General features: G+C 35.0%; 1 protein-coding gene across 3 annotated transcripts in view; it reads left to right on the plus strand.

The window, feature by feature from the left end:
- LOC145265402 (uncharacterized) overlaps positions 1-10,633 on the plus strand; it is a 43,696-nt gene extending 33,063 nt beyond the window's left edge. For all 3 annotated transcript variants that reach the window (XM_080121225.1, XM_080121227.1, XM_080121226.1), the window contains exons 4-5: positions 339-422; positions 8,337-10,633. In XM_080121225.1, the coding sequence (XP_079977351.1) occupies positions 339-422; positions 8,337-8,607 (355 nt within the window). In that variant the 3' untranslated portion in view covers positions 8,608-10,633. The remainder of the gene's footprint in view (positions 1-338; positions 423-8,336) is intronic.
- Positions 10,634-21,910: the final 11,277 nt, after the last annotated feature.

Here is a 21,910-nt window from a genome sequence, read left to right on the forward strand (position 1 = left end):
TATATATATATATATATATATATATATATATATGATCACCATATTGCATTATAGAGATTTGGAGTAAAATTGTAAAGTTTTTTTTTTTTTTTTTTTTTTTTCTCTTCAAAAATGGGATAATTGTTGTCAAATGCGTAAAACTATTGGGATAAGCAAATATACTTGCTGTTTTTTTTGGGGGGGGGTTAAGTGGTCATAAAATTGCTTTTATGCAATGAAGATTTTTAACAAATGTTAAAGAAAGTTTTAATTTTTTTGTATTTTTAGATAAGGATTTTTTTAATATTTTTCCACAAATCCGAAAATGTGTAAATTTGTATTATTTTCATATTATTTAGATCTCCTTCGCGTTCGTATTCAAGATCCCGATCACGTTCACATGGAAGAAGATCAAAGAGTGACAAGTACAGGTCACGTGGAAGGTAGGCATTCTTCTTTTTCTTTCTAAAACCCTGTTGTAATTTGGGGAGGGTAGAATTGAAACTCCAAACTTAATAAAAAAAAAAAAAAAAAAAAAAAAAAAAAAAAAAAAAAAAAAAAAAAAGGATGTGTCCTCTATAGTATTAGACCTAACTGAATGGTTAATTGTAGGTATTGACCATTTCATACCCTCTAAAAAGTTTCAGCAAAAACCTAACAGCCAGCCATGGTTCTCTCCAGAATGTGCTGCTGCCATTGCGCACAGAAATCACTTTTTCCACTGCTTCAAACGTAATAGATGTATGGAAACTAAAGCCGTTTTCAGGACTGCCAGCAACCATTGTAAGAAAGTAATAAGGAACGCAAGAAAGTTGTATGCTCAATCTGTTAAGTCCAAAGTAGCTGAGCAGCGGCTTGGTTCCCACCAGTTTTGGCAAATAGCAAACAGAATCCTGAACAGAAGCGTGTGCTCCATCCCAACTATTATCAATGGATCTGAGGTAATCTCGTCAGCATCAGACAAAGCCAAACTCTTTGTCAAGAACTTTGCAGCTAATTCTACCCTTTGCGACCAAGACCGCCAACCCCCAATATTTCCTCTTGTATCAGAAAACACGCTATGTGATATACGTATATCTGTACGTGATGTTGCCAAACTAATCAAAAACCTTGATTCCAGTAAAGCAACTGGCCCTGATGGTATTCCAATCATAGTACTCAAAAAACTTCAACCTGAACTAGCGCCCATACTTACAAAACTGTTTAAACGTTGTCTTAAGGAGAATAGTTTCCCATCTCCCTGGAAAATCTCATCAGTATGCCCTGTATTTAAGAATTCAGGTGATCGCTCATCCCCCTCTCAGTACAGGCCAATAAGTCTCCTGTGCGTCATGAGTAAGTTGCTAGAATCTGTATTAAATACAGAAGTAATCAAACATCTCAACAAAAATAACCTTCTTAGTGACACTCAATATGGTTTCCGTTCTGCTAGATCTACAGCAGATGTCCTTACAGTTATATCGCATAGGATTAGCAAATCTCTCGACGGTGGCAATCTTTCTAGGGCAATTGCTCTTGACATATCTAAAGCCTTTGATAGGGTATGGCATAAAGGTTTACTTCATAAGATCGCTAGCTATGGTATAGCTGGAAAAGTCTTCTCAATTATTAAATCATTTCTTTCTGATAGATTCATAAGAGTAGTAGTTGAGGGTCAAAAATCAGAAGCTCACAATATTAATGCCGGTGTCCCTCAGGGATCCATCCTGGGCCCAACTCTTTTCCTGATCTACATTAATGATCTTCCAAATCATATCCTTACATCATTTGTAGACATTTATGCTGACGACACTACCATTTATGGTACCACATCTAAGACAGTAAACGAGCAAGTTCTCTCCAATTCTCTCTCCTCTGATCTTGAGCACGTAGTACAATGGGGAAAGGAGTGGCTGGTTACTTTTAATGCATCTAAAACCAAGCTTCTCTCTTTACATCATCAACATTCTAATCCACATTTGTCATCAATTGAAATGAATGGCTCTCGTCTTCAGGAGGCCTCAAGTTTTGACAAGCTTCTGGGCTTGACCATTACTCCTGATCTTAAATGGAACACGTATATCAAATCTGTTGCCAAGGCCGCTGGAAAAATGGTGGGATCTTTCTATCGATCCAGTAGATATCTCACTGCTGATGCTATTCTCTATCTATATAAGAGCCAGGTACGTCCAAGGATGGAATACTGTTGCCACATCTGGGCAGGAGCTGCTAGAAAGAACTTGTCCTGCCTTGATAGAGTTCAAAATAGACTTCGTAGCCTCGTAGGAGATGTCCTTTTCTCCTCCTTGCAACCTCTATCTCACAGAAGAGATGTTGCGAGTTTGTCTCTGATGTATCGTTATTTTCATGGAAAGTGTTCAACTGAGCTTCAATCTATGGTCCCCCCTCGCCAAACTTTCACAAGAAACACTCGTCTAGCTGTAAACACTATCAATAATTTCCCCCACTCTTTATCTGTGCCTAAACCTAAACGTAGATTCCATGAACAAAGCTTCTTTCTTAGAACTGCACGCCTGTGGAATTGTCTTCCGTTTTCCTGCTTTCCGGCTGACTACAATATGGTTTTGTTCAAGTCTAAAGTAAATAAGTTCTTGATGAGCCGTTCCATATAAGTTATTAAATTTACCAAATTTTCATTACTAATGATTACTATATTGACCAACTTCTACTGTACACTCTTTAACCCTTATCCTTGAGTGGCCTCTGGGCCTTGATAATGTGGTGATGCCTTTGTAAAAAAAAAAAAAAAAAAATGGTGCTGTGCATTATCAAAAAAAAAATACATTTTAAGTAAAAACATAATATACAACAGACAATTACATAAGTAATTTGTCTTTTGTGTCAAAATGAGTAAAAAATATTCCAAAAATTACGGAAAATGATTGAATAGAATAATAATTACAAGAAAAAATGTGGAGGGTAGAACTGGAACTCCGAACTTAGTTAAAAAAAAAAAAAAAAAAAAAAAAAAATGATGCTTGTGCATTATCAAAAAAAAAAAAAAATGCATTTTAAGTAAAATCACAAAACACAACAATTACATAAGTAAATGTTTGTGTGAAAATGAGTAAAAAAAAAAATTCCAAAAATTACGGAATAGTATAATTACAAGAAAAAAAATGTAAGTTATCGAATAATGGAGTAAAACTATTGCGGCCAATTCTGTGTAGAATAAATTTCTTTTCACTTGTGCTATTTCAATTTAGAAAATGACAAGTCAATAACAATTTCGATTTAGAAAATGACAAGTCAATAACAATTTCGATTTAGAAAATGACAAGTCAATAACAATTTCAATTTAGAAAATGACAAGTCAATAACAATTTCAATTTAGAAAATGACAAGTCAATAACAATTTCAATTTAGAAAATGACAAGTCAATAAAAATTTCGATTTAGAAAATGACAAGTCAATAAAAATTTCGATTTAGAAAATGACAAGTCAATAAAAATTTCGATTTAGAAAATGACAAGTCAATAACAATTTCGATTTAGAAAATGACGAGTCAATAACAATTTCGATTTAGAAAATGACGAGTCAATAACAATTTCGATTTAGAAAATGACGAGTCAATAACAATTTCGATTTAGAAAATGACGAGTCAATAACAATTTCGATTTAGAAAATGACGAGTCAATAACAATTTCGATTTAGAAAATGACGAGTCAATAACAATTTCGATTTAGAAAATGACGAGTCAATAACAATTTCGATTTAGAAAATGACGAGTCAATAACAATTTCGATTTAGAAAATGACGAGTCAATAACAATTTCGATTTAGAAAATGACGAGTCAATAACAATTTAGAAAATGACGAGTCAATAACAATTTAGAAAATGACGAGTCAATAACAATTTAGAAAATGACGAGTCAATAACAATTTAGAAAATGACGAGTCAATAACAATTTAGAAAATGGCGAGTCAATAACAATTTAGAAAATGGCGAGTCAATAACAATTTAGAAAATGACGAGTCAATAACAATTTAGAAAATGGCGAGTCAATAACAATTTAGAAAATGACGAGTCAATAACAATTTAGAAAATGGCGAGTCAATAACAATTTAGAAAATGGCGAGTCAATAACAATTTAGAAAATGGCGAGTCAATAACAATTTAGAAAATGGCGAGTCAATAACAATTTAGAAAATGGCGAGTCAATAACAATTTAGAAAATGGCGAGTCAATAACAATTTAGAAAATGGCGAGTCAATAACAATTTAGAAAATGGCGAGTCAATAACAATTTAGAAAATGGCGAGTCAATAACAATTTAGAAAATGGCGAGTCAATAACAATTTAGAAAATGGCGAGTCAATAACAATTTAGAAAATGGCGAGTCAATAACAATTTAGAAAATGGCGAGTCAATAACAATTTAGAAAATGGCGAGTCAATAACAATTTAGAAAATGGCGAGTCAATAACAATTTAGAAAATGGCGAGTCAATAACAATTTAGAAAATGGCGAGTCAATAACAATTTAGAAAATGGCGAGTCAATAACAATTTAGAAAATGGCGAGTCAATAACAATTTTGTTAAAATAAAAAAAAGTTTTAGCTTATCTTCTTGATCATTTTTCGAATCATCATTTTCAACACATAATTACGTAATATTGTATTTTTTATTAAAATGCATTCTTTTGATCTTTTTGGATATTCATTTATAAGAAATTTCTATTGTGGTGACTGAACTTGTGCAAACAATTTTGGGTTCACTTGACATCAACTTGGATGACATTCTTGAAAGGATTTCAAAAATGTACCTATACAATTTGTCTGAGGGAATCTCCTTAGCTATGATCACAGTGTAGTATGCTTTTCTGTACTCGGTCAGTGGAGGTGAAATCCTTCATGACTAAGAGTTTTTTTTAATTTTGTTCCTATCCAGAGTGCCCTTTTTGAGGAGCTGAATTTTTCCCCCACATTAAAAACCCACCGTCTAACTCTGCCTTTATGGGGAGGCAAGTAAATAGGAACATCTGAGTAATCTGACAACATAGTTAACAGCCCAGAAACTTATATAGCAAGTAACTCTTTACCAAAAGAACAAAACAAATTTATTTTTAAGGATTTGAAATTTTTTTCTCCTTTCAAAATAAAATTTTTCCAATTTGTTTCAGGCCCATTAATGACTGCTGACATTTTTGATAGTAATTTTCAAATTTATTTTTTATTGACCTGCATACTTTAAAAATTCTGAAACTGTTTTCAAGTTTGGTTTTTATTTATTTTATTTTTTTTTTTTTATTCAATTTTCACCCCAAACAAGGCACAGTGCGACTTTGAAGCAGGGGGCTACTATCAGGGACTTAATTAGCGGGGTTATTATGAAGGGAGATGAGTAGAAAGATGTTTGTTAACATTACACTTGAACTTCTGCATATCATTGCAGTTGGGAAAGCAGAATCCCGGAAGGGAGTTCCAAAGACCCGCTGTTTTGGGGAAGAAACTATTGGAGTAAAAGGCTTTCTTGCACCTAGGGATCTCTACTGTAAAGGGATGAGACTTAGTAGCTTGTCGGGTTTGTCGGGGGTAGTTACGTCGGGGAGGTACAAGTGTTTGCAGTTCGTCAGAGCATTCACCATTAAAGTATTTGTAGAACAGGCAGAGGGATGCAACATCTCGTCGATGGGACAGAGGTTGAAGCTTAGATGACAGTTCAGGACCTATCAGGTTGGCGACTCTCTTTTGAACCCTGTCCAGGAGCGAGAGACAAGCAGCAGATACACCAGCCCAGATGTGACAACAGTACTCCATACATGGGCGAATGGTTGCCTTATAGAGGTATAGGATATTGTCAGGCGTAAGTAGTTTTCTAGCACGATAGAGGGAGCCAACCTTCCTTGCAGCAGCCTTGGCAATGCTCTCAATGTATCTATTCCAGTTCATATTCCCTGTAAACGTTAGGCCGAGGAGTTTAAAAGTACTTTCAGGCAATGTGTTCTTGGTCATTGCTATTGGTGGTAGAGAAGGTTTCTTGTAGTTATTGAAGGAAACAAGCTTAGTCTTTGCAGCATTGAATGTGACCAACCATTTTTGTCCCCATTCCACTACGGATTGGAGGTCATCCGCTAGTGTTTCTGCCATTTTCTTGGATATGTGTTCATTTGTTTTCCCCTCATATCTGTTATAGAGAGTGGTGTCATCAGCAAATATACCCATCTCCGAAACAATTTTATCAGGGAGGTCGTTTATGAATATCAGGAATAATAGAGGTCCAAGGATAGACCCCTGAGGTACTCCCGCACGAGGACAACTTTGATTTTTCTATTACTTAAGAAGGATTTAATTACATTATGAATTCTTCCAGTGATTCCATATGATCTAATTTTCCTTAGAAGACCATCGTGCCATACCCTGTCAAAAGCCTTAGATATATCAAGGGCCACCGCTCTACCCTCCCCTGTTTTATCCAATGAACGAGCTTGTCTGAATCCATATTGTTTGTCAGTCAGGAGTTTAGCAGCTGTTAGGTGCTGGACTAGGGCTTGATTAACTAAGGACTCCAATATTTTGGCGAAAAGCGGGAGGAGGCTAATGGGGCGATAATTTAGTGGGTCAGTTCTTTCACCAGAATTCTTGAAGACTGGTACCACAGAAGTGGTTTTCCAGCAGTCGGGAAAACAAGATTCGTTAAGGCATTTATTGTAAAGTTTGGACAGAACTGGAGCAACCTCGGCAGAGCACTTTTTTAATAGCACAGCTGGGATGAGATCTGGTCCACATGCTTTTGAGGTGTCTAGGTTTTTTATAATAGCATGTACCTGAGAAGGGGTGATTTTCAAATCGTCTAGTGTGGCGTCTGTTCGCAGAGAAAAATCAGGGAGTGAGTGGTGTACCGAGTTCAGTGTGGAGTTTGAGGCAAACCGACTTGCAAGCAGATTAGCCTTGTCAGTTGCCGTGCAAGCAACCTCATGATTGTTTGATAGTGGGGGAATAGTTGACTGTCCATTATTTACTACGCTGTTGTAGATTTTCCAAAAATCCCGGGTTCCTAATTTCTGTGCTTCGATGCGTTTTCTGGTGGTTTCAGAGTAATCTGTCTTAGCTGTCTCTATCACTCTTACAATTATTTCTAGCTTCTATAAACTTCTGTTTATTTGAGCTGGACTTATGTCGGTTGAATCTGCGGAACACATGCTGCCTTTGACAAAAATATGTTGTATCTTAGTTTTGATACTTTCATGGAATCAGTCATTTTGTTTTTAGTGTGAACATCAAAAACAAATGTTAAAACTAATTTTTTTTTTTAATTAGTTTTTCAGTATGTTAAAAGTATACAGGTCGTGCGATAATGAAATTCTAATGCAGTTGGTATAAATTATTTAACTATATACTGTGAGATTAACCAACTGTGTATTGTTTATTCCATATTTAAAAATTCTGAGCCATTCTCTTGATATGTTAATTGAAGTAGATGTATTGCACCATTGCTGTTTTTGACATGTTCTTCCAGTGTTGTCACTTTGAAAACAGTTCAGTGTTCAATCACGGTTGAATTGATTTGTTTGGATAACTCACTTTTGGAAGAGCAAATAAAAAAACTATTCTTGCACTTGAGATCCTTATCCCTTTCATTTCGATTTTAATTCTCTTTCACCATTTTTTTATGTTGCAATTAAATATTTTGTTGTAATTGGAGGTCAGCAGAAATGCAAAACATCTGTGATACAGCCTGTTTGGCTGGTGCATATGAATGGCAAATGTGCAGTTTTTGCATGTTTGATCACGAGAAGAACAGAGCACAGAAAGATCACCTTTAAAGAAAATAACTCCATCGTTGTGTGAAGAGTTTCGTGATAGACAATTCCGGAGATTTGCTAGGTATTATCTCTAGTTGATGTCTTCTGTGAGTAGCTGCACAAAAACCAACAAAACACTACGGTCAGCCAGGGGTGAAGAGACCCCAGAGGAGAAGGAGTGGATGTTGAAGTTAAACCTTGAGGAGTGTACAATTGCTTTTTGTGAGAGCTACCAAGCAATTCATTAAGTCTAATGCTAACAAATATCTGTAAAGTTGCTAAACATTTTTCTCTTACTTTTCACAGTAATGTTCCTTCATCCAACTGACAATCTCATGAAACTTCATCTTTGAGTTGCTTTTAGCTTTGATAAGCAGTGAACTATTATTAGTATGAAAAAAAAAAAAAAAAAAAAAACTTTTGTCAGCTTAAGATCCAGACAATCTCAACTGGCATTGTGTTCATTCCATATGCGCTTTTCAATTATGCTAATTTTATGCAAAGTTTAAATACTTTTAACTCCAAAATGATTCTAAAACATTATTGTAAATCTTTTCCTTGAATTTATGATTTGTGAATCATCATTTTTAACTTTTTTTTCTTGTTTTGTTTCAGTCATTCACGCTCTCCAAGCCGATCTCCAAAACGATCGTCAAAGAGAAAGTCAGTGAGTAGAAGCCCAGAACGAAGCCGTAATTCGCGAAGCAAACAGCGAAGCAGTTCTTCGGACAAAGGGAAATCTAGTGATCGAAAAAGTAGTCCGGAAAAATCGGCAGATAGTAGCAAGTCGAATCATAAGAAGAGCCCGTCTGTAGAAAGATCACGCAAAGAACAAAGTCGATCTCCCTCTCCGGTAAAATCTGAAAAAACCAACGATGAAGATTAAAATTTTTCATCTTTTATTTTTTCTGTGGTTCCAACCCATTTTATATGAAGGTCAGGGTTTTACTTATTCTAGATCCATAACACATTTTGTGTTGACTTTTTAGAATTGAAAACTTTTTTTTTGTAAAGAAATTTTTATTCTCATTTATATTATAGATATTTTGGGTTAGAAATAAGGAAGTTAATTTTTCTAACTTTTAAGTTTAATCCAAGATTTTTGTTTATCTGAATAGAGAATGGGATACTAAGTTTTATTCTTTTACCTTTTTGCATCTTTTTTGGTTTATACCCCCCCCTCCCCATTATAGGTATTTCTTGAAAACCACCCTTTGAATTGTGACAAGGATTTTATATTTTTTGCTTAAATATTGCTATTTATACAAAGTAGCTGATAAAGTAGGATTGATCTTAGTCTCCCATATTGTTTATCATAGGAGTTAGGGTTAGCATTGAAGTAAAATAATTGGACATTCAGAAGATCTTTGTGCATATATAATTTCAAATTATTAACCTGAAAGAGGGGTAATATTATCTAGTACATTTTAGCAAGTGCTTTTATAGTGTCCAACCCAGATAAAATATGGCTGTAAAACAAAATAGCAAGGAACCTTGGGGAAGAGGGGTATCGTTCACTAAAATTTTAGTAAATTGATCTAATAGTTTTGCTTTTATAAAATAAATTTGCCTTTTATCTATGGGTGCAAACTTCCATAACGATGCTGATATTGTCGACTAAAAAAAGGAGTTCTTTTGTTATTGTAGCGAAATTCGAAAATTGAAAAATTGATTTTCAAGTGAAATCAATGGTATCTACTGAATTAGTCATTACTGTAGTAATGAACATATCCAAGAATTATGAAAAATGATAAAGTAGAAATTAATGAAAATAGTTTTTAAAGACAATTAGCAAAAATAGTTTTGCAAAAGAGACCGAAGAGTTCTAATTGTAATAAAAGGCTGATAAATATTTTCTGAAAATTGAAAAAATTTGTCCATTTTAGCAAAATTTAATATTCGTTGTCTTAGAAAACTGTCTTCATTAATAATTAATTTTTTACCTTATTGTTTTTTGTACTATTTAATGTTTTCATAATTGTGTAATTCAGTAGATACCATTCGTTTCACTGCAAATTAAATTTTTCATTTTTTTTTTTTAATTTTACTACAATAACGAAGAACAAAAAAAATATAATGGCAGCAAATTTGTGCTCACTGAAAAGTTGAATTGAAAAGACAAAAAAAAACGAAATTACTGGATCAATTTTGGTGAACAGTATTTTTCCCCTCTCAAATAAGTACATCATAATTTTTTTTATTTTTTTGTTTTCTTTTATTAAATATTTTAGATATAATTAGCAAACCAAATTACTTTTTCTGAATATTGAAGTGAAGAAATCACTTGACCAATTGAATACCAATTTTTAATCTATTAAATTGTGTACCTTTTTTCTGAAACAAGAAATCTGAAATTGTTTTAATGGAAAAGCCATGCATTCTTTTTCTTTAGTAGAAAAAAAAAAAACTTGATTTGAGTCCCTCAAGAAATAGTTTTCACCAGGTTTTAAAATGTATCTTCAATGTCTTTTAGCCATGTCGTTTAATCCATCGGAAATGTTTTTTTTTTTTTAAGCCACAAGATCTATTTTTTTCTCAAATATTCACAAATCAAATACAAAATTAAAATCCATTCTTTACAAACAGAATTTGACATTTTTTTTTTTTTTTCTTATCTCTCTCTCTCTCCCTCCCTTATATTGAGAAATTGATTTTATTTTTTGAACGTAGAAAAAAAACAAAAAAATAAAACTGTTCAACTGTCATACCTTAAAATTAACTCTAGGATAAAAATAATTTTTACATAGAAGACACTTTCCCCATCTTTTGAATTTTCTTTTTACTTCATTGGAAATTTTCATTACATTTTGAATGTGTTAACTGATCTTTTCATCGTGGCTTTTTGTACATAAAAAAAAAACACTTGTTTGTAAAATGGAGGGAACAAATTATTAAACAAATTAAAACCTGGATTTTTTTCTTTTTGTGATTTCTTTTTTTTTTTCTTTTTTTTTCTTTTTTTCTTTTTTTTTTTCTTTTTTTTTTCTTTTTTTTCTTTTTTTTTTTTTTTTTTCTTTTTTTTTCTTTTTTTTTCTTTTTTTTTTTCTTTTTTTTTAATCGTGTGTGTGTGTATGTATGTATGTATATATATATATGTGTGTGTGTGTATATATATATATATATATATATATATATATATATACACACACACCTACAGATACTAGTATTTCATGCTTTTGTAATCAGCAGTTCAAAAAGTGACTACTACTACTACTGGCTGGTAGATTCGAACCCAGCTACAAAATCGCCTTTTGACTATTTGCTAGGACATTACATCTGGGCCAACATCAATTGCCACAAAAATTAAGAAAAATGAAACACCTATAAATGCCAAATGCTGGCAGAACGGTGAAGTAGTCAAGGGTGTTCTAACTAGTGGAAGTTGTGAACATTGCATAACTCTAGTTGATTGTCTTTGTTTTTTATTTTCCCAGACTTCAATAATCTTAAAGGGGCCTATTAATAATTATTTTATTACCTAATAATAGTGCAAGTCCAGAATTCAACCCAAATAATAAAAAAAAAAAATAAAAAAAAATCCAGAAAAACTTTGTAGTACACATGGAACAAAGGTCATATTCCAAAAATGTAAATTGATCAAGTAATTTTATTTTGAACTAAGAAAATTAAATTTTATGAGTAAGAAAAAGAGACTTTCGCATCGCCATCTTGAAAAAGGCAGATAACTTCAATAATTCAAACTTGAAAGATCAGCCTTGTAATGCTACTGATTTCAGATTAATCACTTTAAATTGTTTAAAAATTATTTTCTTTATAAAAATAAAACTTCAATTTGTGCTTTTTTTGGAATATGATGCTTCTGTTCCATAACATGTATGTATTTTCTGTATTTTTTTTTTTTTTCCACCAATTAGGCGGAATTCTGGATAAGAACCATATCTTGTTATGAGATAATATTTATTATAGAAATCAGTATGTTTAGAGAAGAAGATAAGTTTCAACAAGATGTGAAATATCCTGAATTTTATAAAATATATATATATATATATATATATACACACACACACACACATGAATCAACTTTTTTTTTTTACACTTCTCTTCCTCGCTTGAAATTAAAATTTTACCATATTTCAAACAATTCACAATGGAAGTGCAGAGGAGGCCTGACGTGCCTGGTTTTTCTCCAACCAAACATTAATGCTTTACACTTTTAAAAGCAAAAATGAAGTAAACATATTGGTTGATATTTTCTTTGCTAAATATCCAGCCACCCATACAAACAAAAGAATTCTACACCCTGAAAAAGAAACTCAATCATAAGTGTGTGTTGTTGGCTAAGGACCCAAATACTGTCTGATCATGTCAGCTCCAATGACACCTTTCTGTGTCCCATACAGAGATCCTTCCTATGTCATTCCCCTCAATCACCAGTGTCACCCCTCACACACACACCCCTCACACACACACGCAGCATCTACTTTCAACTGAAAACTGGATGTACTTGCTTTGTCAGTTTACTCTATTACTATTCAGTACAAGTTAAATGATTGTAACATTACTGATATTTGTAGTACAGTTGCTTTTATATTGTCAATTTATTTAAAAAAAAAAAAAAAAAAAAAAATTACCTGGTGATACGTTTTTACTTATGGGAGTATGAACATGTGTTCATTACTCAGGCTGTGATTTCCGCTGATCCAATGTTATGGCTTGATTTTCTATATTGGTTGCTGTATCAATATGGACTTTCAATTTTCTATATTGGTTGCTGTATCAATATGGACTTTCAATTTTCTATATTGGTTGCTGTATCAATATGGACTTTCAATTTTCTATATTGGTTGCTGTATCAATATGGACTTTCAATTTTCTATATTGGTTGCTGTATCAATATGGACTTTCAATTTATGCCAAATTGATGGTTGAATATGATTAAATTTAAGATCATGTTTGCATTAAATATGAATCTTTGTGTAATGAATAGATACCATAATACTTAGTTAGCTGCACTTTATAATAGATGTCCATACATGATTTTAGCCAGTTTGACAGTAGTTTCCAAGAATGAAAATGGCAAACGGACTTTAGATGCTAGGACCACTGGATGATCGTTGCCTGTTCAGTGAATGCAACCAGATGCACGTCAATTATGTCCATAAGCTAAAATGATTGCCCATCAAAAGAAAGAAACGGCTCCGTTCAGCTAGTCAATGCAGATAACCGGCACAAACCTGGCAGTCAAAAGAGGATGCAAAAGACCTGACCTATTGACTCGCTGGCGGACAGGAAAAATGAAATCATCTTGCCAAGGTGCCACACGTTTGCATTTTTGGATTATTTTTTTTACTTGCGTATAATTCTATATCATCTTTTTCCAAACTTTTTTTTCTTTAATAGTTAATGAGTTTTATTATACAAAGTTTAAAGGTCGCCCTCTATCTTATAGTAAGGTCCATTCCCATCACTCAAGTCCTCTTTGCAAAATTTGGATTTTATTCATCATAATCTCATGTGATTTTTCTAACAATTCTGCACTTTTTCTAAGAATGATTTTTCTTTCTTGAATCATTTGTTCATTGCTGCCAAAGCTTTTTCCTTGAACATTGAAGCAATACAAGATTAAACACAGAACTCTAATTTATACCCCGTTCCACTACCAGGTCTCCTTCTCTAACATCAGAGGTCTGTGTTCCAACCTTCCAGAGATTGAAGTCCAATTACAAGAAACTAAACCTGACCTATTGTTCCTGTGCGAAACTGGGATTAGACCGTCTGTTTCCTTAGATGAGTTCACAATTTAAGGATACTCCAACTTGACATCAAAATTTAACAACCCAAGATCGTCACAGGCATGCTATATGCGCCATACATTTGAGATGGTTTTCCATGTCGTAAGAACATCTCCAGAAAAGATCCAAAATTACCCTATATGTCGTGTTGGGTAGCACTTGCTCACAACACCTTGTTCATATTTGCCCTTTATCACCACAACAGTGAAATTACTACCTTTTAAGAGACTCTCTAAGAAAATTGATGACATCTTGTCTGCTTCCCTTGACTAACATTCGCATCTGGAGAGACTTCGATATTCATAATGTTGAATAACTAGTTCGCTCAAACAAAACAAATGATGAGGGGATGTTCTGTCATGATTTCTCCATTGCTTATAACTTGACACACATTGTTCATAATATAACCTACAGGGCCGGCTCAGACGCACAGGCTTGAGAAAAGAGTGCAACTGGTGCTGATCCCTGTGGCGTCACCTTAGGTTCCGTCTAGTGGTCAAATTTGTCCCTGTCACCGTGGTCCGCTTACTTGTTTCCAACCTTGATCCGGCTTCCAAACTGTCTACAGCGCCGGTCTGAAAATAGACTGCATTCAACAATGGCATTTTCAAAACGAAGAAAAGAAGTCAAGTATTAACTTATATATATATATTATTAATATTATTGCTTCAACTTTACAAATAGGATATATACAACTCCGTCAATCACTTATACAGATCTGAGGGGCTAGCGTTCACTAGCAAAGTTCTTTGTTTTTCTATCATCAGTTACACTGGGGAGAAAAAGTTCACAGGTGCATGTTATCGGGAGGGGGTAGGTCACCGAAGACACATAGCAGGTGTCACATGTAATGTTATATTAGCATCAGTCAGCTGTAACTCCGCCCCCCCCCCTCGATTCATTTCCAAATGGTCGTACACCAATCAGTAGCCATCCCTTTTTCGGGTTCTAGTAATATCCCGCTTCCCACTGAACTCTGAACGCCCTGACGCAGAAGAAAAATAAATAAATTTAAAAAAAAAAAAAAACGATTATCTGTTAAAAAAAACAACTTTCTTTCCCCCATCACCATTAACATCCTTTTCATCATTAGATTCAACCATGCGAAATCTGAATTCGTGTAGAAAGCCCACACAAGAGAACCAACAGGCTGTCTTTTCAATCCACTAGCAAGGTCCTCCCGATATCGTCTGGACCCCATTGGGTCACATAAACCCACCAGTGTACCCAATACTGAGAGACAGTACGCAAGTCTCCTAGACTTTTTTTTTTTTTTTTTTTTTTTTACAACTTGCCCAGAACTGTACTCATCCTCTGTTCTGTTTTCACTTGGATTTTCCGTCCACTCAGTTAAGATAAAAACAAAATGTAATAAATTCTCAGATGTACCTTTATTGCATAGTATATCGATACTCTACGGCTGACTAGGATAGCTTCTGTACATTTATCAGATCTACCTCTGCGTTCCATGTTTAGAATGAACATATCCTCATCAGATTTGACTGAATAGTTAATCGTCAGTATAGACCACTTCACACCCTCCAAGACATTCCAGCAAAAGCATAAGTCGGCCTTAGTTCTCTCTAGAATTTGTTGCTGCCATTGCACACAAGTCATTTTTTCCATTTCTTTCAATGAAATAGATGTTCCACAATCATCGGGAACTATGGTCAGAAACAGATCTAGAAGTGATACATGTTCTTACTGGTCTTGGAAACGGGTTCGAAACATAATCATCTGTGATAGGGAATGGGATATAGAGAAGGTATGTGTTGTGCTACCAGCTGCGTCTGTGTAAGTAGAGAATCCAAGCCAGTTGCTGTGGTGGACAATGAAGTCACCAAATACATGCACTTGCATGCTAGTGTCGAGGGAAAAGTACTGTATCTATGCTGTCAGAGACTTTGTTTATTAGGGTACAGTGCTAAGTTGAGGGAGAGCGGTAGAGAAAACAAAAGTAGCTAATGTTATGTTGCATGTTAAGTCTAAAGCACATAAAGGCTTGATCGTCCTGTTCTAGTTTTGTTTCTCTAATCAAAGGGAGGGTGTTTTGAATATAGACTCCAAGTCCATGCATATATCTGTCAGTCCTTATGGCAGAGTAGGAGATATCCAGACATGTTAAAGTAATTAGAGGGGATGGAGGAGCGTAGGTTAGTCTCACTTAGTGCTAAGATATCCGAGGTGTTTGTTAGGAGAAATGCTTCAACATCATCTAAATGAGTTCTAAGCCCACAGATGTTCATAAATGCAAGCCTCAAGAGAGGAAGGTAGTTGGTTTGTTTGAGTTTAAGCGTAATTTTTGATTGTATTGTTTTTTTTTTTTGTTTTTTTTTAAAGAGTTTCAGTTTAGGCTTATGTCCCTGATAGTAACCCCCTACATCAAAGTGGCAATGTGCTTTGTTTGGGGTGAAACTGTGAATATAAAAAATTAAAAAAATAGATGTACTGAGACTAAAGCCACCTTAAGAACTGCCAACAACCACTGTAAAAAAAAAAGTAATAAAGAATGCAAGAGTGTTGTATGCTTCATCCATTGTCCAAAGTAACTGAGCAGCAGCTTGGTTCCCATAAGTTTTAGCAAATAACGAACAGGGTCCTAAACAGGTGTGTTTATCCCAATCGTCATCAATGGATCTGGGGTAATTTCATCAGCATCTGAAAAAAGCCAAACTGCAGTCAGCTCCCTTCCCCTGTATTTCTTCTTACGACTAAAACCAGGTTATGCGACATACAAATATGCTTGATGTTGCCAAGTTTAGCAAAAAATTTGATTCCAGTAAAGCAGCTGGCCCTGATGGCATTCTAATTGTAGTGCTCAAAAAATCTTCAACCAGAACTAACTCCCATACTTACAAAGCTGTTTAAACATTGTCTTCAGGAGAAATGCTTCCCAACACCTTGGAAAACCTCATCAGTCCACCCCATCTTTAAAAATTCAGGTGATTGGTCATCTCCCTTTCAGTACAAAGCAATCAGTCTCCAGTCTCATTAGAAAGTTGCTGAAATTTGTGATAGAGAAGTGGTCAACCACTCAGCAAAAATAACCTTCTCAATGACATGCAATATAGTTTCCGTTCTGCTAGATCTACAGCAGATGTGCTCTTATATTTCATAGGATTAGCAAATCTCTTGACGGAGGCTTCATTTATAAAACATATTAAAGGTCTTTGATAAGATATTGCATAAAGATCTACTCTTCAAAATCCCCAGCTACGGATGGAAATGTCTTAATTATTAAATCATTGGTTGACAGGCAAAAATCAGAAGCTCAAAGTATCACCGCTCGCCTACTCAGTGCCCAATTCTATTCCATGATCTTCAAAATCACATTCTTAGATCATTCGTAGACATTTATGCAGACGACACTACCATCTATGGCAACACTTCGAAGGTCTCTGATTCTCTCTCTTCTGATCTTGAACACATGGTGCAATTGGGAAAAGGATGAAGTACTGTTGCCACATCTGGGCAGAAGCTGCTTGGTGTGCCATATCCTGCCTTGATAGAGTTCTAAATTGACTTCATAACCTGGTAGGTGGATCCCTTTTTCTTCCTTGCAATGTCTTTCAGAAGAGACGTTTGTTAGCCTGTTTCTGCTCTATCGTAATTTTTATGGCAAGTGCTTGTCTGAGCTCCAATCTAGTCATCTCCTACCAAACTTTTACAAAAAAAAAAAAAAATCTAGATAAAAACCACTATCAACAGTATCTGTGTGTGCCTAAATCTAAATGCAGATTCCATGAACAAAGTTTCTTTCCTAGAACTGCCCATCTGTGGAACTCTGTTCTACTAGCTTGCTTTCCAGCTGACTACAATATGGTGGTCCTCAAGTTCAATAAAAACAAGTTGTTAAACCGTCCCCTTAAATAATCAAATTATACCAAATTTTGATCAGTAACGATTACTGCACTGTTGTCTAGGTTACTACTCTACACTGATTAACTCTTATCCTCGAGTGGCTTTTGGGCCTTGGTGATCTATTGTAAAGAAAAAAGCAAGAACCTGACTATTTCAACAGTCTTATGCGGAAATGGAAAGAGCAATGAGAAAACAATTCAAATATTATACTGACTTTATAACTACAGTTGACGTTTCATTTTATACAAATAGATTTTTGTAAAAATCCCATTCTAACCTAAACCTAACTCAACTATTCAATTCTAAATCCAATCACCTGTTAGCCTACCAGAAAGTAAAATAGTTTATTATGATTGTAATTATGTAGATAGAAAAATATTATCGATGCACAAAGTTGAAATATTTACATTTAATAGTTCAAAGGAATGTCAACTTGATAGATGGAATTTCAGTTAACAATAATAATAAACAGATCTTTGGTTACATGGGTGATGACTAGCTCTATAACAACAGTATATTCTTTTTATTGTTTTGATTCGAGTATACATCCGACACAGTTAATCAACTGAGAACCACATCACTCTATATAAAAGCATGTAAGATATCAACAGATACACATTCGAGAGTCAAAACAATAAAAAGATTATGCTGTTGTCCTAGCCCTAGTGATGACTTCATGGAAAAGATGTTGAATTTGAGTTATGAGAGAGGAGCTCAAGACCGAATGCGGAAATTAGCGAACGGACTAGAGATCGTGCTTCATGGTTTTGGACAGTGACGCCCATGGAAGTCGGAAGGGGGCGACTTAGCAAGTAGTAGTCGCTTACAAAAGCGTTGCCAACTCTGAAAAGGAATCAGCAGTAATAGATGAAATATCCATGCACATAATTCCGGCTTTGGCGTTTTCACTTCTTGGAGAAAAGAACTTATGATTTGAGGACACATGAAAGGAAAATTGGAGCTATGTGTCTTGTGGTGGCGTTCTCATCGACAACAATGTTTGTCGATTGTTTAAACCCTGTTGATAAACTTAACATGTATTTACGTTAACACAACAATAGAGAACGCCAGACAATCACAACACGGTTAACATCATAAATGTTATAAATATACACTTGATAAGTCACATAACAAAACATGAGTTAACATGAAAAGAAACTGGAATCTTAAAGAGATATCAATCGTTCCAGTTATTATAGGTGCCACAGGGCTTATGAAGAAGAACCTGAAGTCCTACCTAACTAATATTCCTGGTGAACCAAATGCAAAAGAGATCCAGACAATTGCACTTAAGGGAACAACGAGGATACTAAAAAGAGCTCTCGGTTGGTTTCAATAAAAAGCAGGGCAATGTTGACAGCTGGTTTGGCTGCTCCATACCCAGCATTACAATCTTCAAAGGAAGAAAAATTTAAAAAAAAAAAAAAAAAAAAAAAAAAAAAACAGTGCAGTGTCTACCAAGAGGAGCAGGCGGTATGGGTTTGTCAGAGATGAACTATCAACACCGAGCCACTATTGTGAGCACTGGGCAATATTTGATAAGCTCCCAGGATCCAAACCTTAAAATGGTATATGAACAAGAAAAGAGAGCCAGTAAAACTACTTCCATCACAAAACTGGCCAAACGTTTTGCACAAGACTGTCTTACAAATGAGACAGAAACGCAAGCACACAACGGAAATAGCCCAAAAGATTTGGCAAAAATACACTAAGACCTTCCATTGCAGAAAACTGAAAGAATGGGCTAACCAACAACGTGCAAAGTATTTCCTGGATGAACTATGACATCAGATAAAAAACAGATAAAAAGGCAGTTCTGTAGATTGTCTTGAAAAAGGATCTCTTTACTATGATCAAGAGAGAATGATAATGGTCGCTCAAGATCAAGGCTTGATGATTAATGCTTTTAAGAAGATGAGTTGTCTCAGCAATAACAAGTGCAGCTTCTGCCACACAGAAGTAGAGTGTGAGCCACCTGACATTCAGTTGTAAAGTCCTGTTGGGGACGGCTATTATACAATGCGACACAATTGAGTGTGTAAATATCTTCACTGGAAAATCTGTAAAAACTTGAACATCCCATGTAGTTGCAAATCCTGGGAACATGTTTACCAGAAACAACAGTTGGAAATAAGTCATACACCATCCACTATGACTACGAAATTCCTACAGCTACATCCCTAGAAAATGGGGCTATTAAGCCTCACATAGTGATAGAGGACAAGAAAGAGAAAGTGGCAACCCTAGTTGAAGTAAGCGTCCCTAATGATGCTGGCCTTAACAGAGCAGAGAGGGAAAAAATAACAAAATACCAAGAATTTATGTACGACATGAAAAGAACTGGAATCTTAAGAAGGTATCAATCATACAAGTCATTAAAGGAGCAACTGGGCTAATGAAAAAGAATTTAAAAAACTATCTGGCGAATATACCCGGTGAACCAAGTGCAAAAGAAATATAAGCAATAGAACTTAAAGGGACGGTTAGAATCTTAAAAAGATCTCTCGGTTGGAGTAACTAAACTAATGGGAGAATGTTTGGCATCTTGAAGAATGCCCCATCCCCAGGAAAAATAAAGTGATAAGAATTTTCTTAAAACCGTGAAAAGCCTCATTCATGTGAAGTTTGTGGTTCAACATTTTCCCAGAAATCCTATTTAAAAACTCATGTTAAAACATACTGACCTCAAGTAATAGCACGCTCCATCAGATTAAATAAATTCTTGTCCTGGTATCTTGTAAGACCAAGAGACCAAAACAAAAGATATAGTACAACGTAGAAAAATGGTTAATTGGGGAGAGGAAAATTATGTTCTCAATTTCTTTACTTAGAGAGATAATGAACTTAAATGGAACATTCGAATATCTACGTATAGAGTTCAAGTGGGCGCTGGGCCCCTTGATTTCTGAGAACTTCGACTGAAGTAAAATAAAACAAAAGACTGTAGGAAGCGACAACAAAAAGGCATTCAACAGGGTGCCTCATTCCTGGATATTGTGGTGTTAGGAGCTGTATAATGTCCATGAGAACATAAGATCTTTCCTTAAACAAAGGACAATGTGGCAAACATTGGAAGGGACAATATAGTCTTCAAATATTAGCATCTAGCAAGGCATATTTCAAGGAGATAGCCTATCACCACTACTATTTTGCCTCGCAATCGATCCACTCAGCAAGCTTCTGAAAACAAATGTGATGCTGGGTACAATCTCAGTAGAGGCAGAATAAAAGATGAAAGTAAAAGAGTGAATCATTTACTATTCATGGACGATCTAAAACTATGCAGAAACAGAAAAACACCTTGTCTCCTTGATAGAAATTGTGAAAACGTCCTCAGAGTATATCTGCATGGAGTTTGAATTTGACAAATGTGCTAAATGTACGATAAAAAAGGGAAATAAAACAACATCCGAACGTCTTCGGATCAATGACAGCTTCATTGAAGATTTGGGAGAGGATTCCATACACAAATATCTCGGCATTGAGGAAAACATAAATTTGGAACATTATAAAATGAGACAGAGCAGAACAGGAATATACAGTATGTCTGAAAAAGATCCTCAAATCTGAACTAACCCCTAAAAACAAAATTACTGCTATAAACCAGCTTGCAATACCTGTGATCACGTACAGTTTTGGTATTATAGACTGGCCTCAATATAACATAAACAGGCTCGATACAAAGACCAGGAAACACCTATCCCTACATAAGGTAACATACCGAAACCAATGCATGGACAGCATATACCTACCATGAAAAAAGAGGGCTTAGGCCTCAACGAATTCAACCATGCATATCGAGCCACTATAGTAATCATGGGTCAATATATTAAAAGTTCAACGGACATGACAATGGAAATGGTGAAAGACCATCATGATCATCTTTCTCAACAAAGCTTACTGAAAACTTTGGAGGAGTCATACCGGAGAACACTGTCGATGTACATGATAAACCAGCGACGCAGATTGCAAGAATCAAAAGAAAAAAATACACCAAAATGGAGATAGAGACAAGAAAACAAGGATGGAAACAAAATAAGCGAGCAGGGAAGTTCCTAGAGGAGTTGAACCAGGAGTACATAGACAAGGATGCTTTACTCTAATGGCTCAAGAATGGGAGACTTCATTTGATGAGGAAAGACTCATTGTAGCCAGACAAGATCAGGGCTTACTCACAAATGGATTTAAAAAAAATGGCTAGCCTACAAACAAATGGCCAGTGTAGGTTTTGCCACTCAGCGATTGAAAGCCCAAGCCATCTAATGTCTGCATGCCCAATCTTATTGGCAGATGGCTTTTTACACTGCTCGTCACAACAAAGTATGTAAATACCTCTATTGGAAGATCTGTGGAGAGATGCAACTTGACAGATCACCAGACATCTGAGGACATAAACCACCACCGATAACATCAAACGGAAAAGTTCTATGACAAAGACATACAGGCGGGCAGATACATAAAAGACAAGACCATCAAACTAGACATTGTAATATGAAACAAGCCTGAAAGAACTGCACTCATTATCGATGTCACAGTCCCAAATGATTTTGGCCTTTATAGAGCTGAACGGGAAAA

The sequence above is a fragment of the Euprymna scolopes genome, chromosome 40 (assembly GCF_053919585.1).
Source record: "Euprymna scolopes isolate OS-2025 chromosome 40, ASM5391958v1, whole genome shotgun sequence".
Lineage (NCBI taxonomy): Eukaryota > Metazoa > Mollusca > Cephalopoda > Sepiida > Sepiolidae > Euprymna > Euprymna scolopes.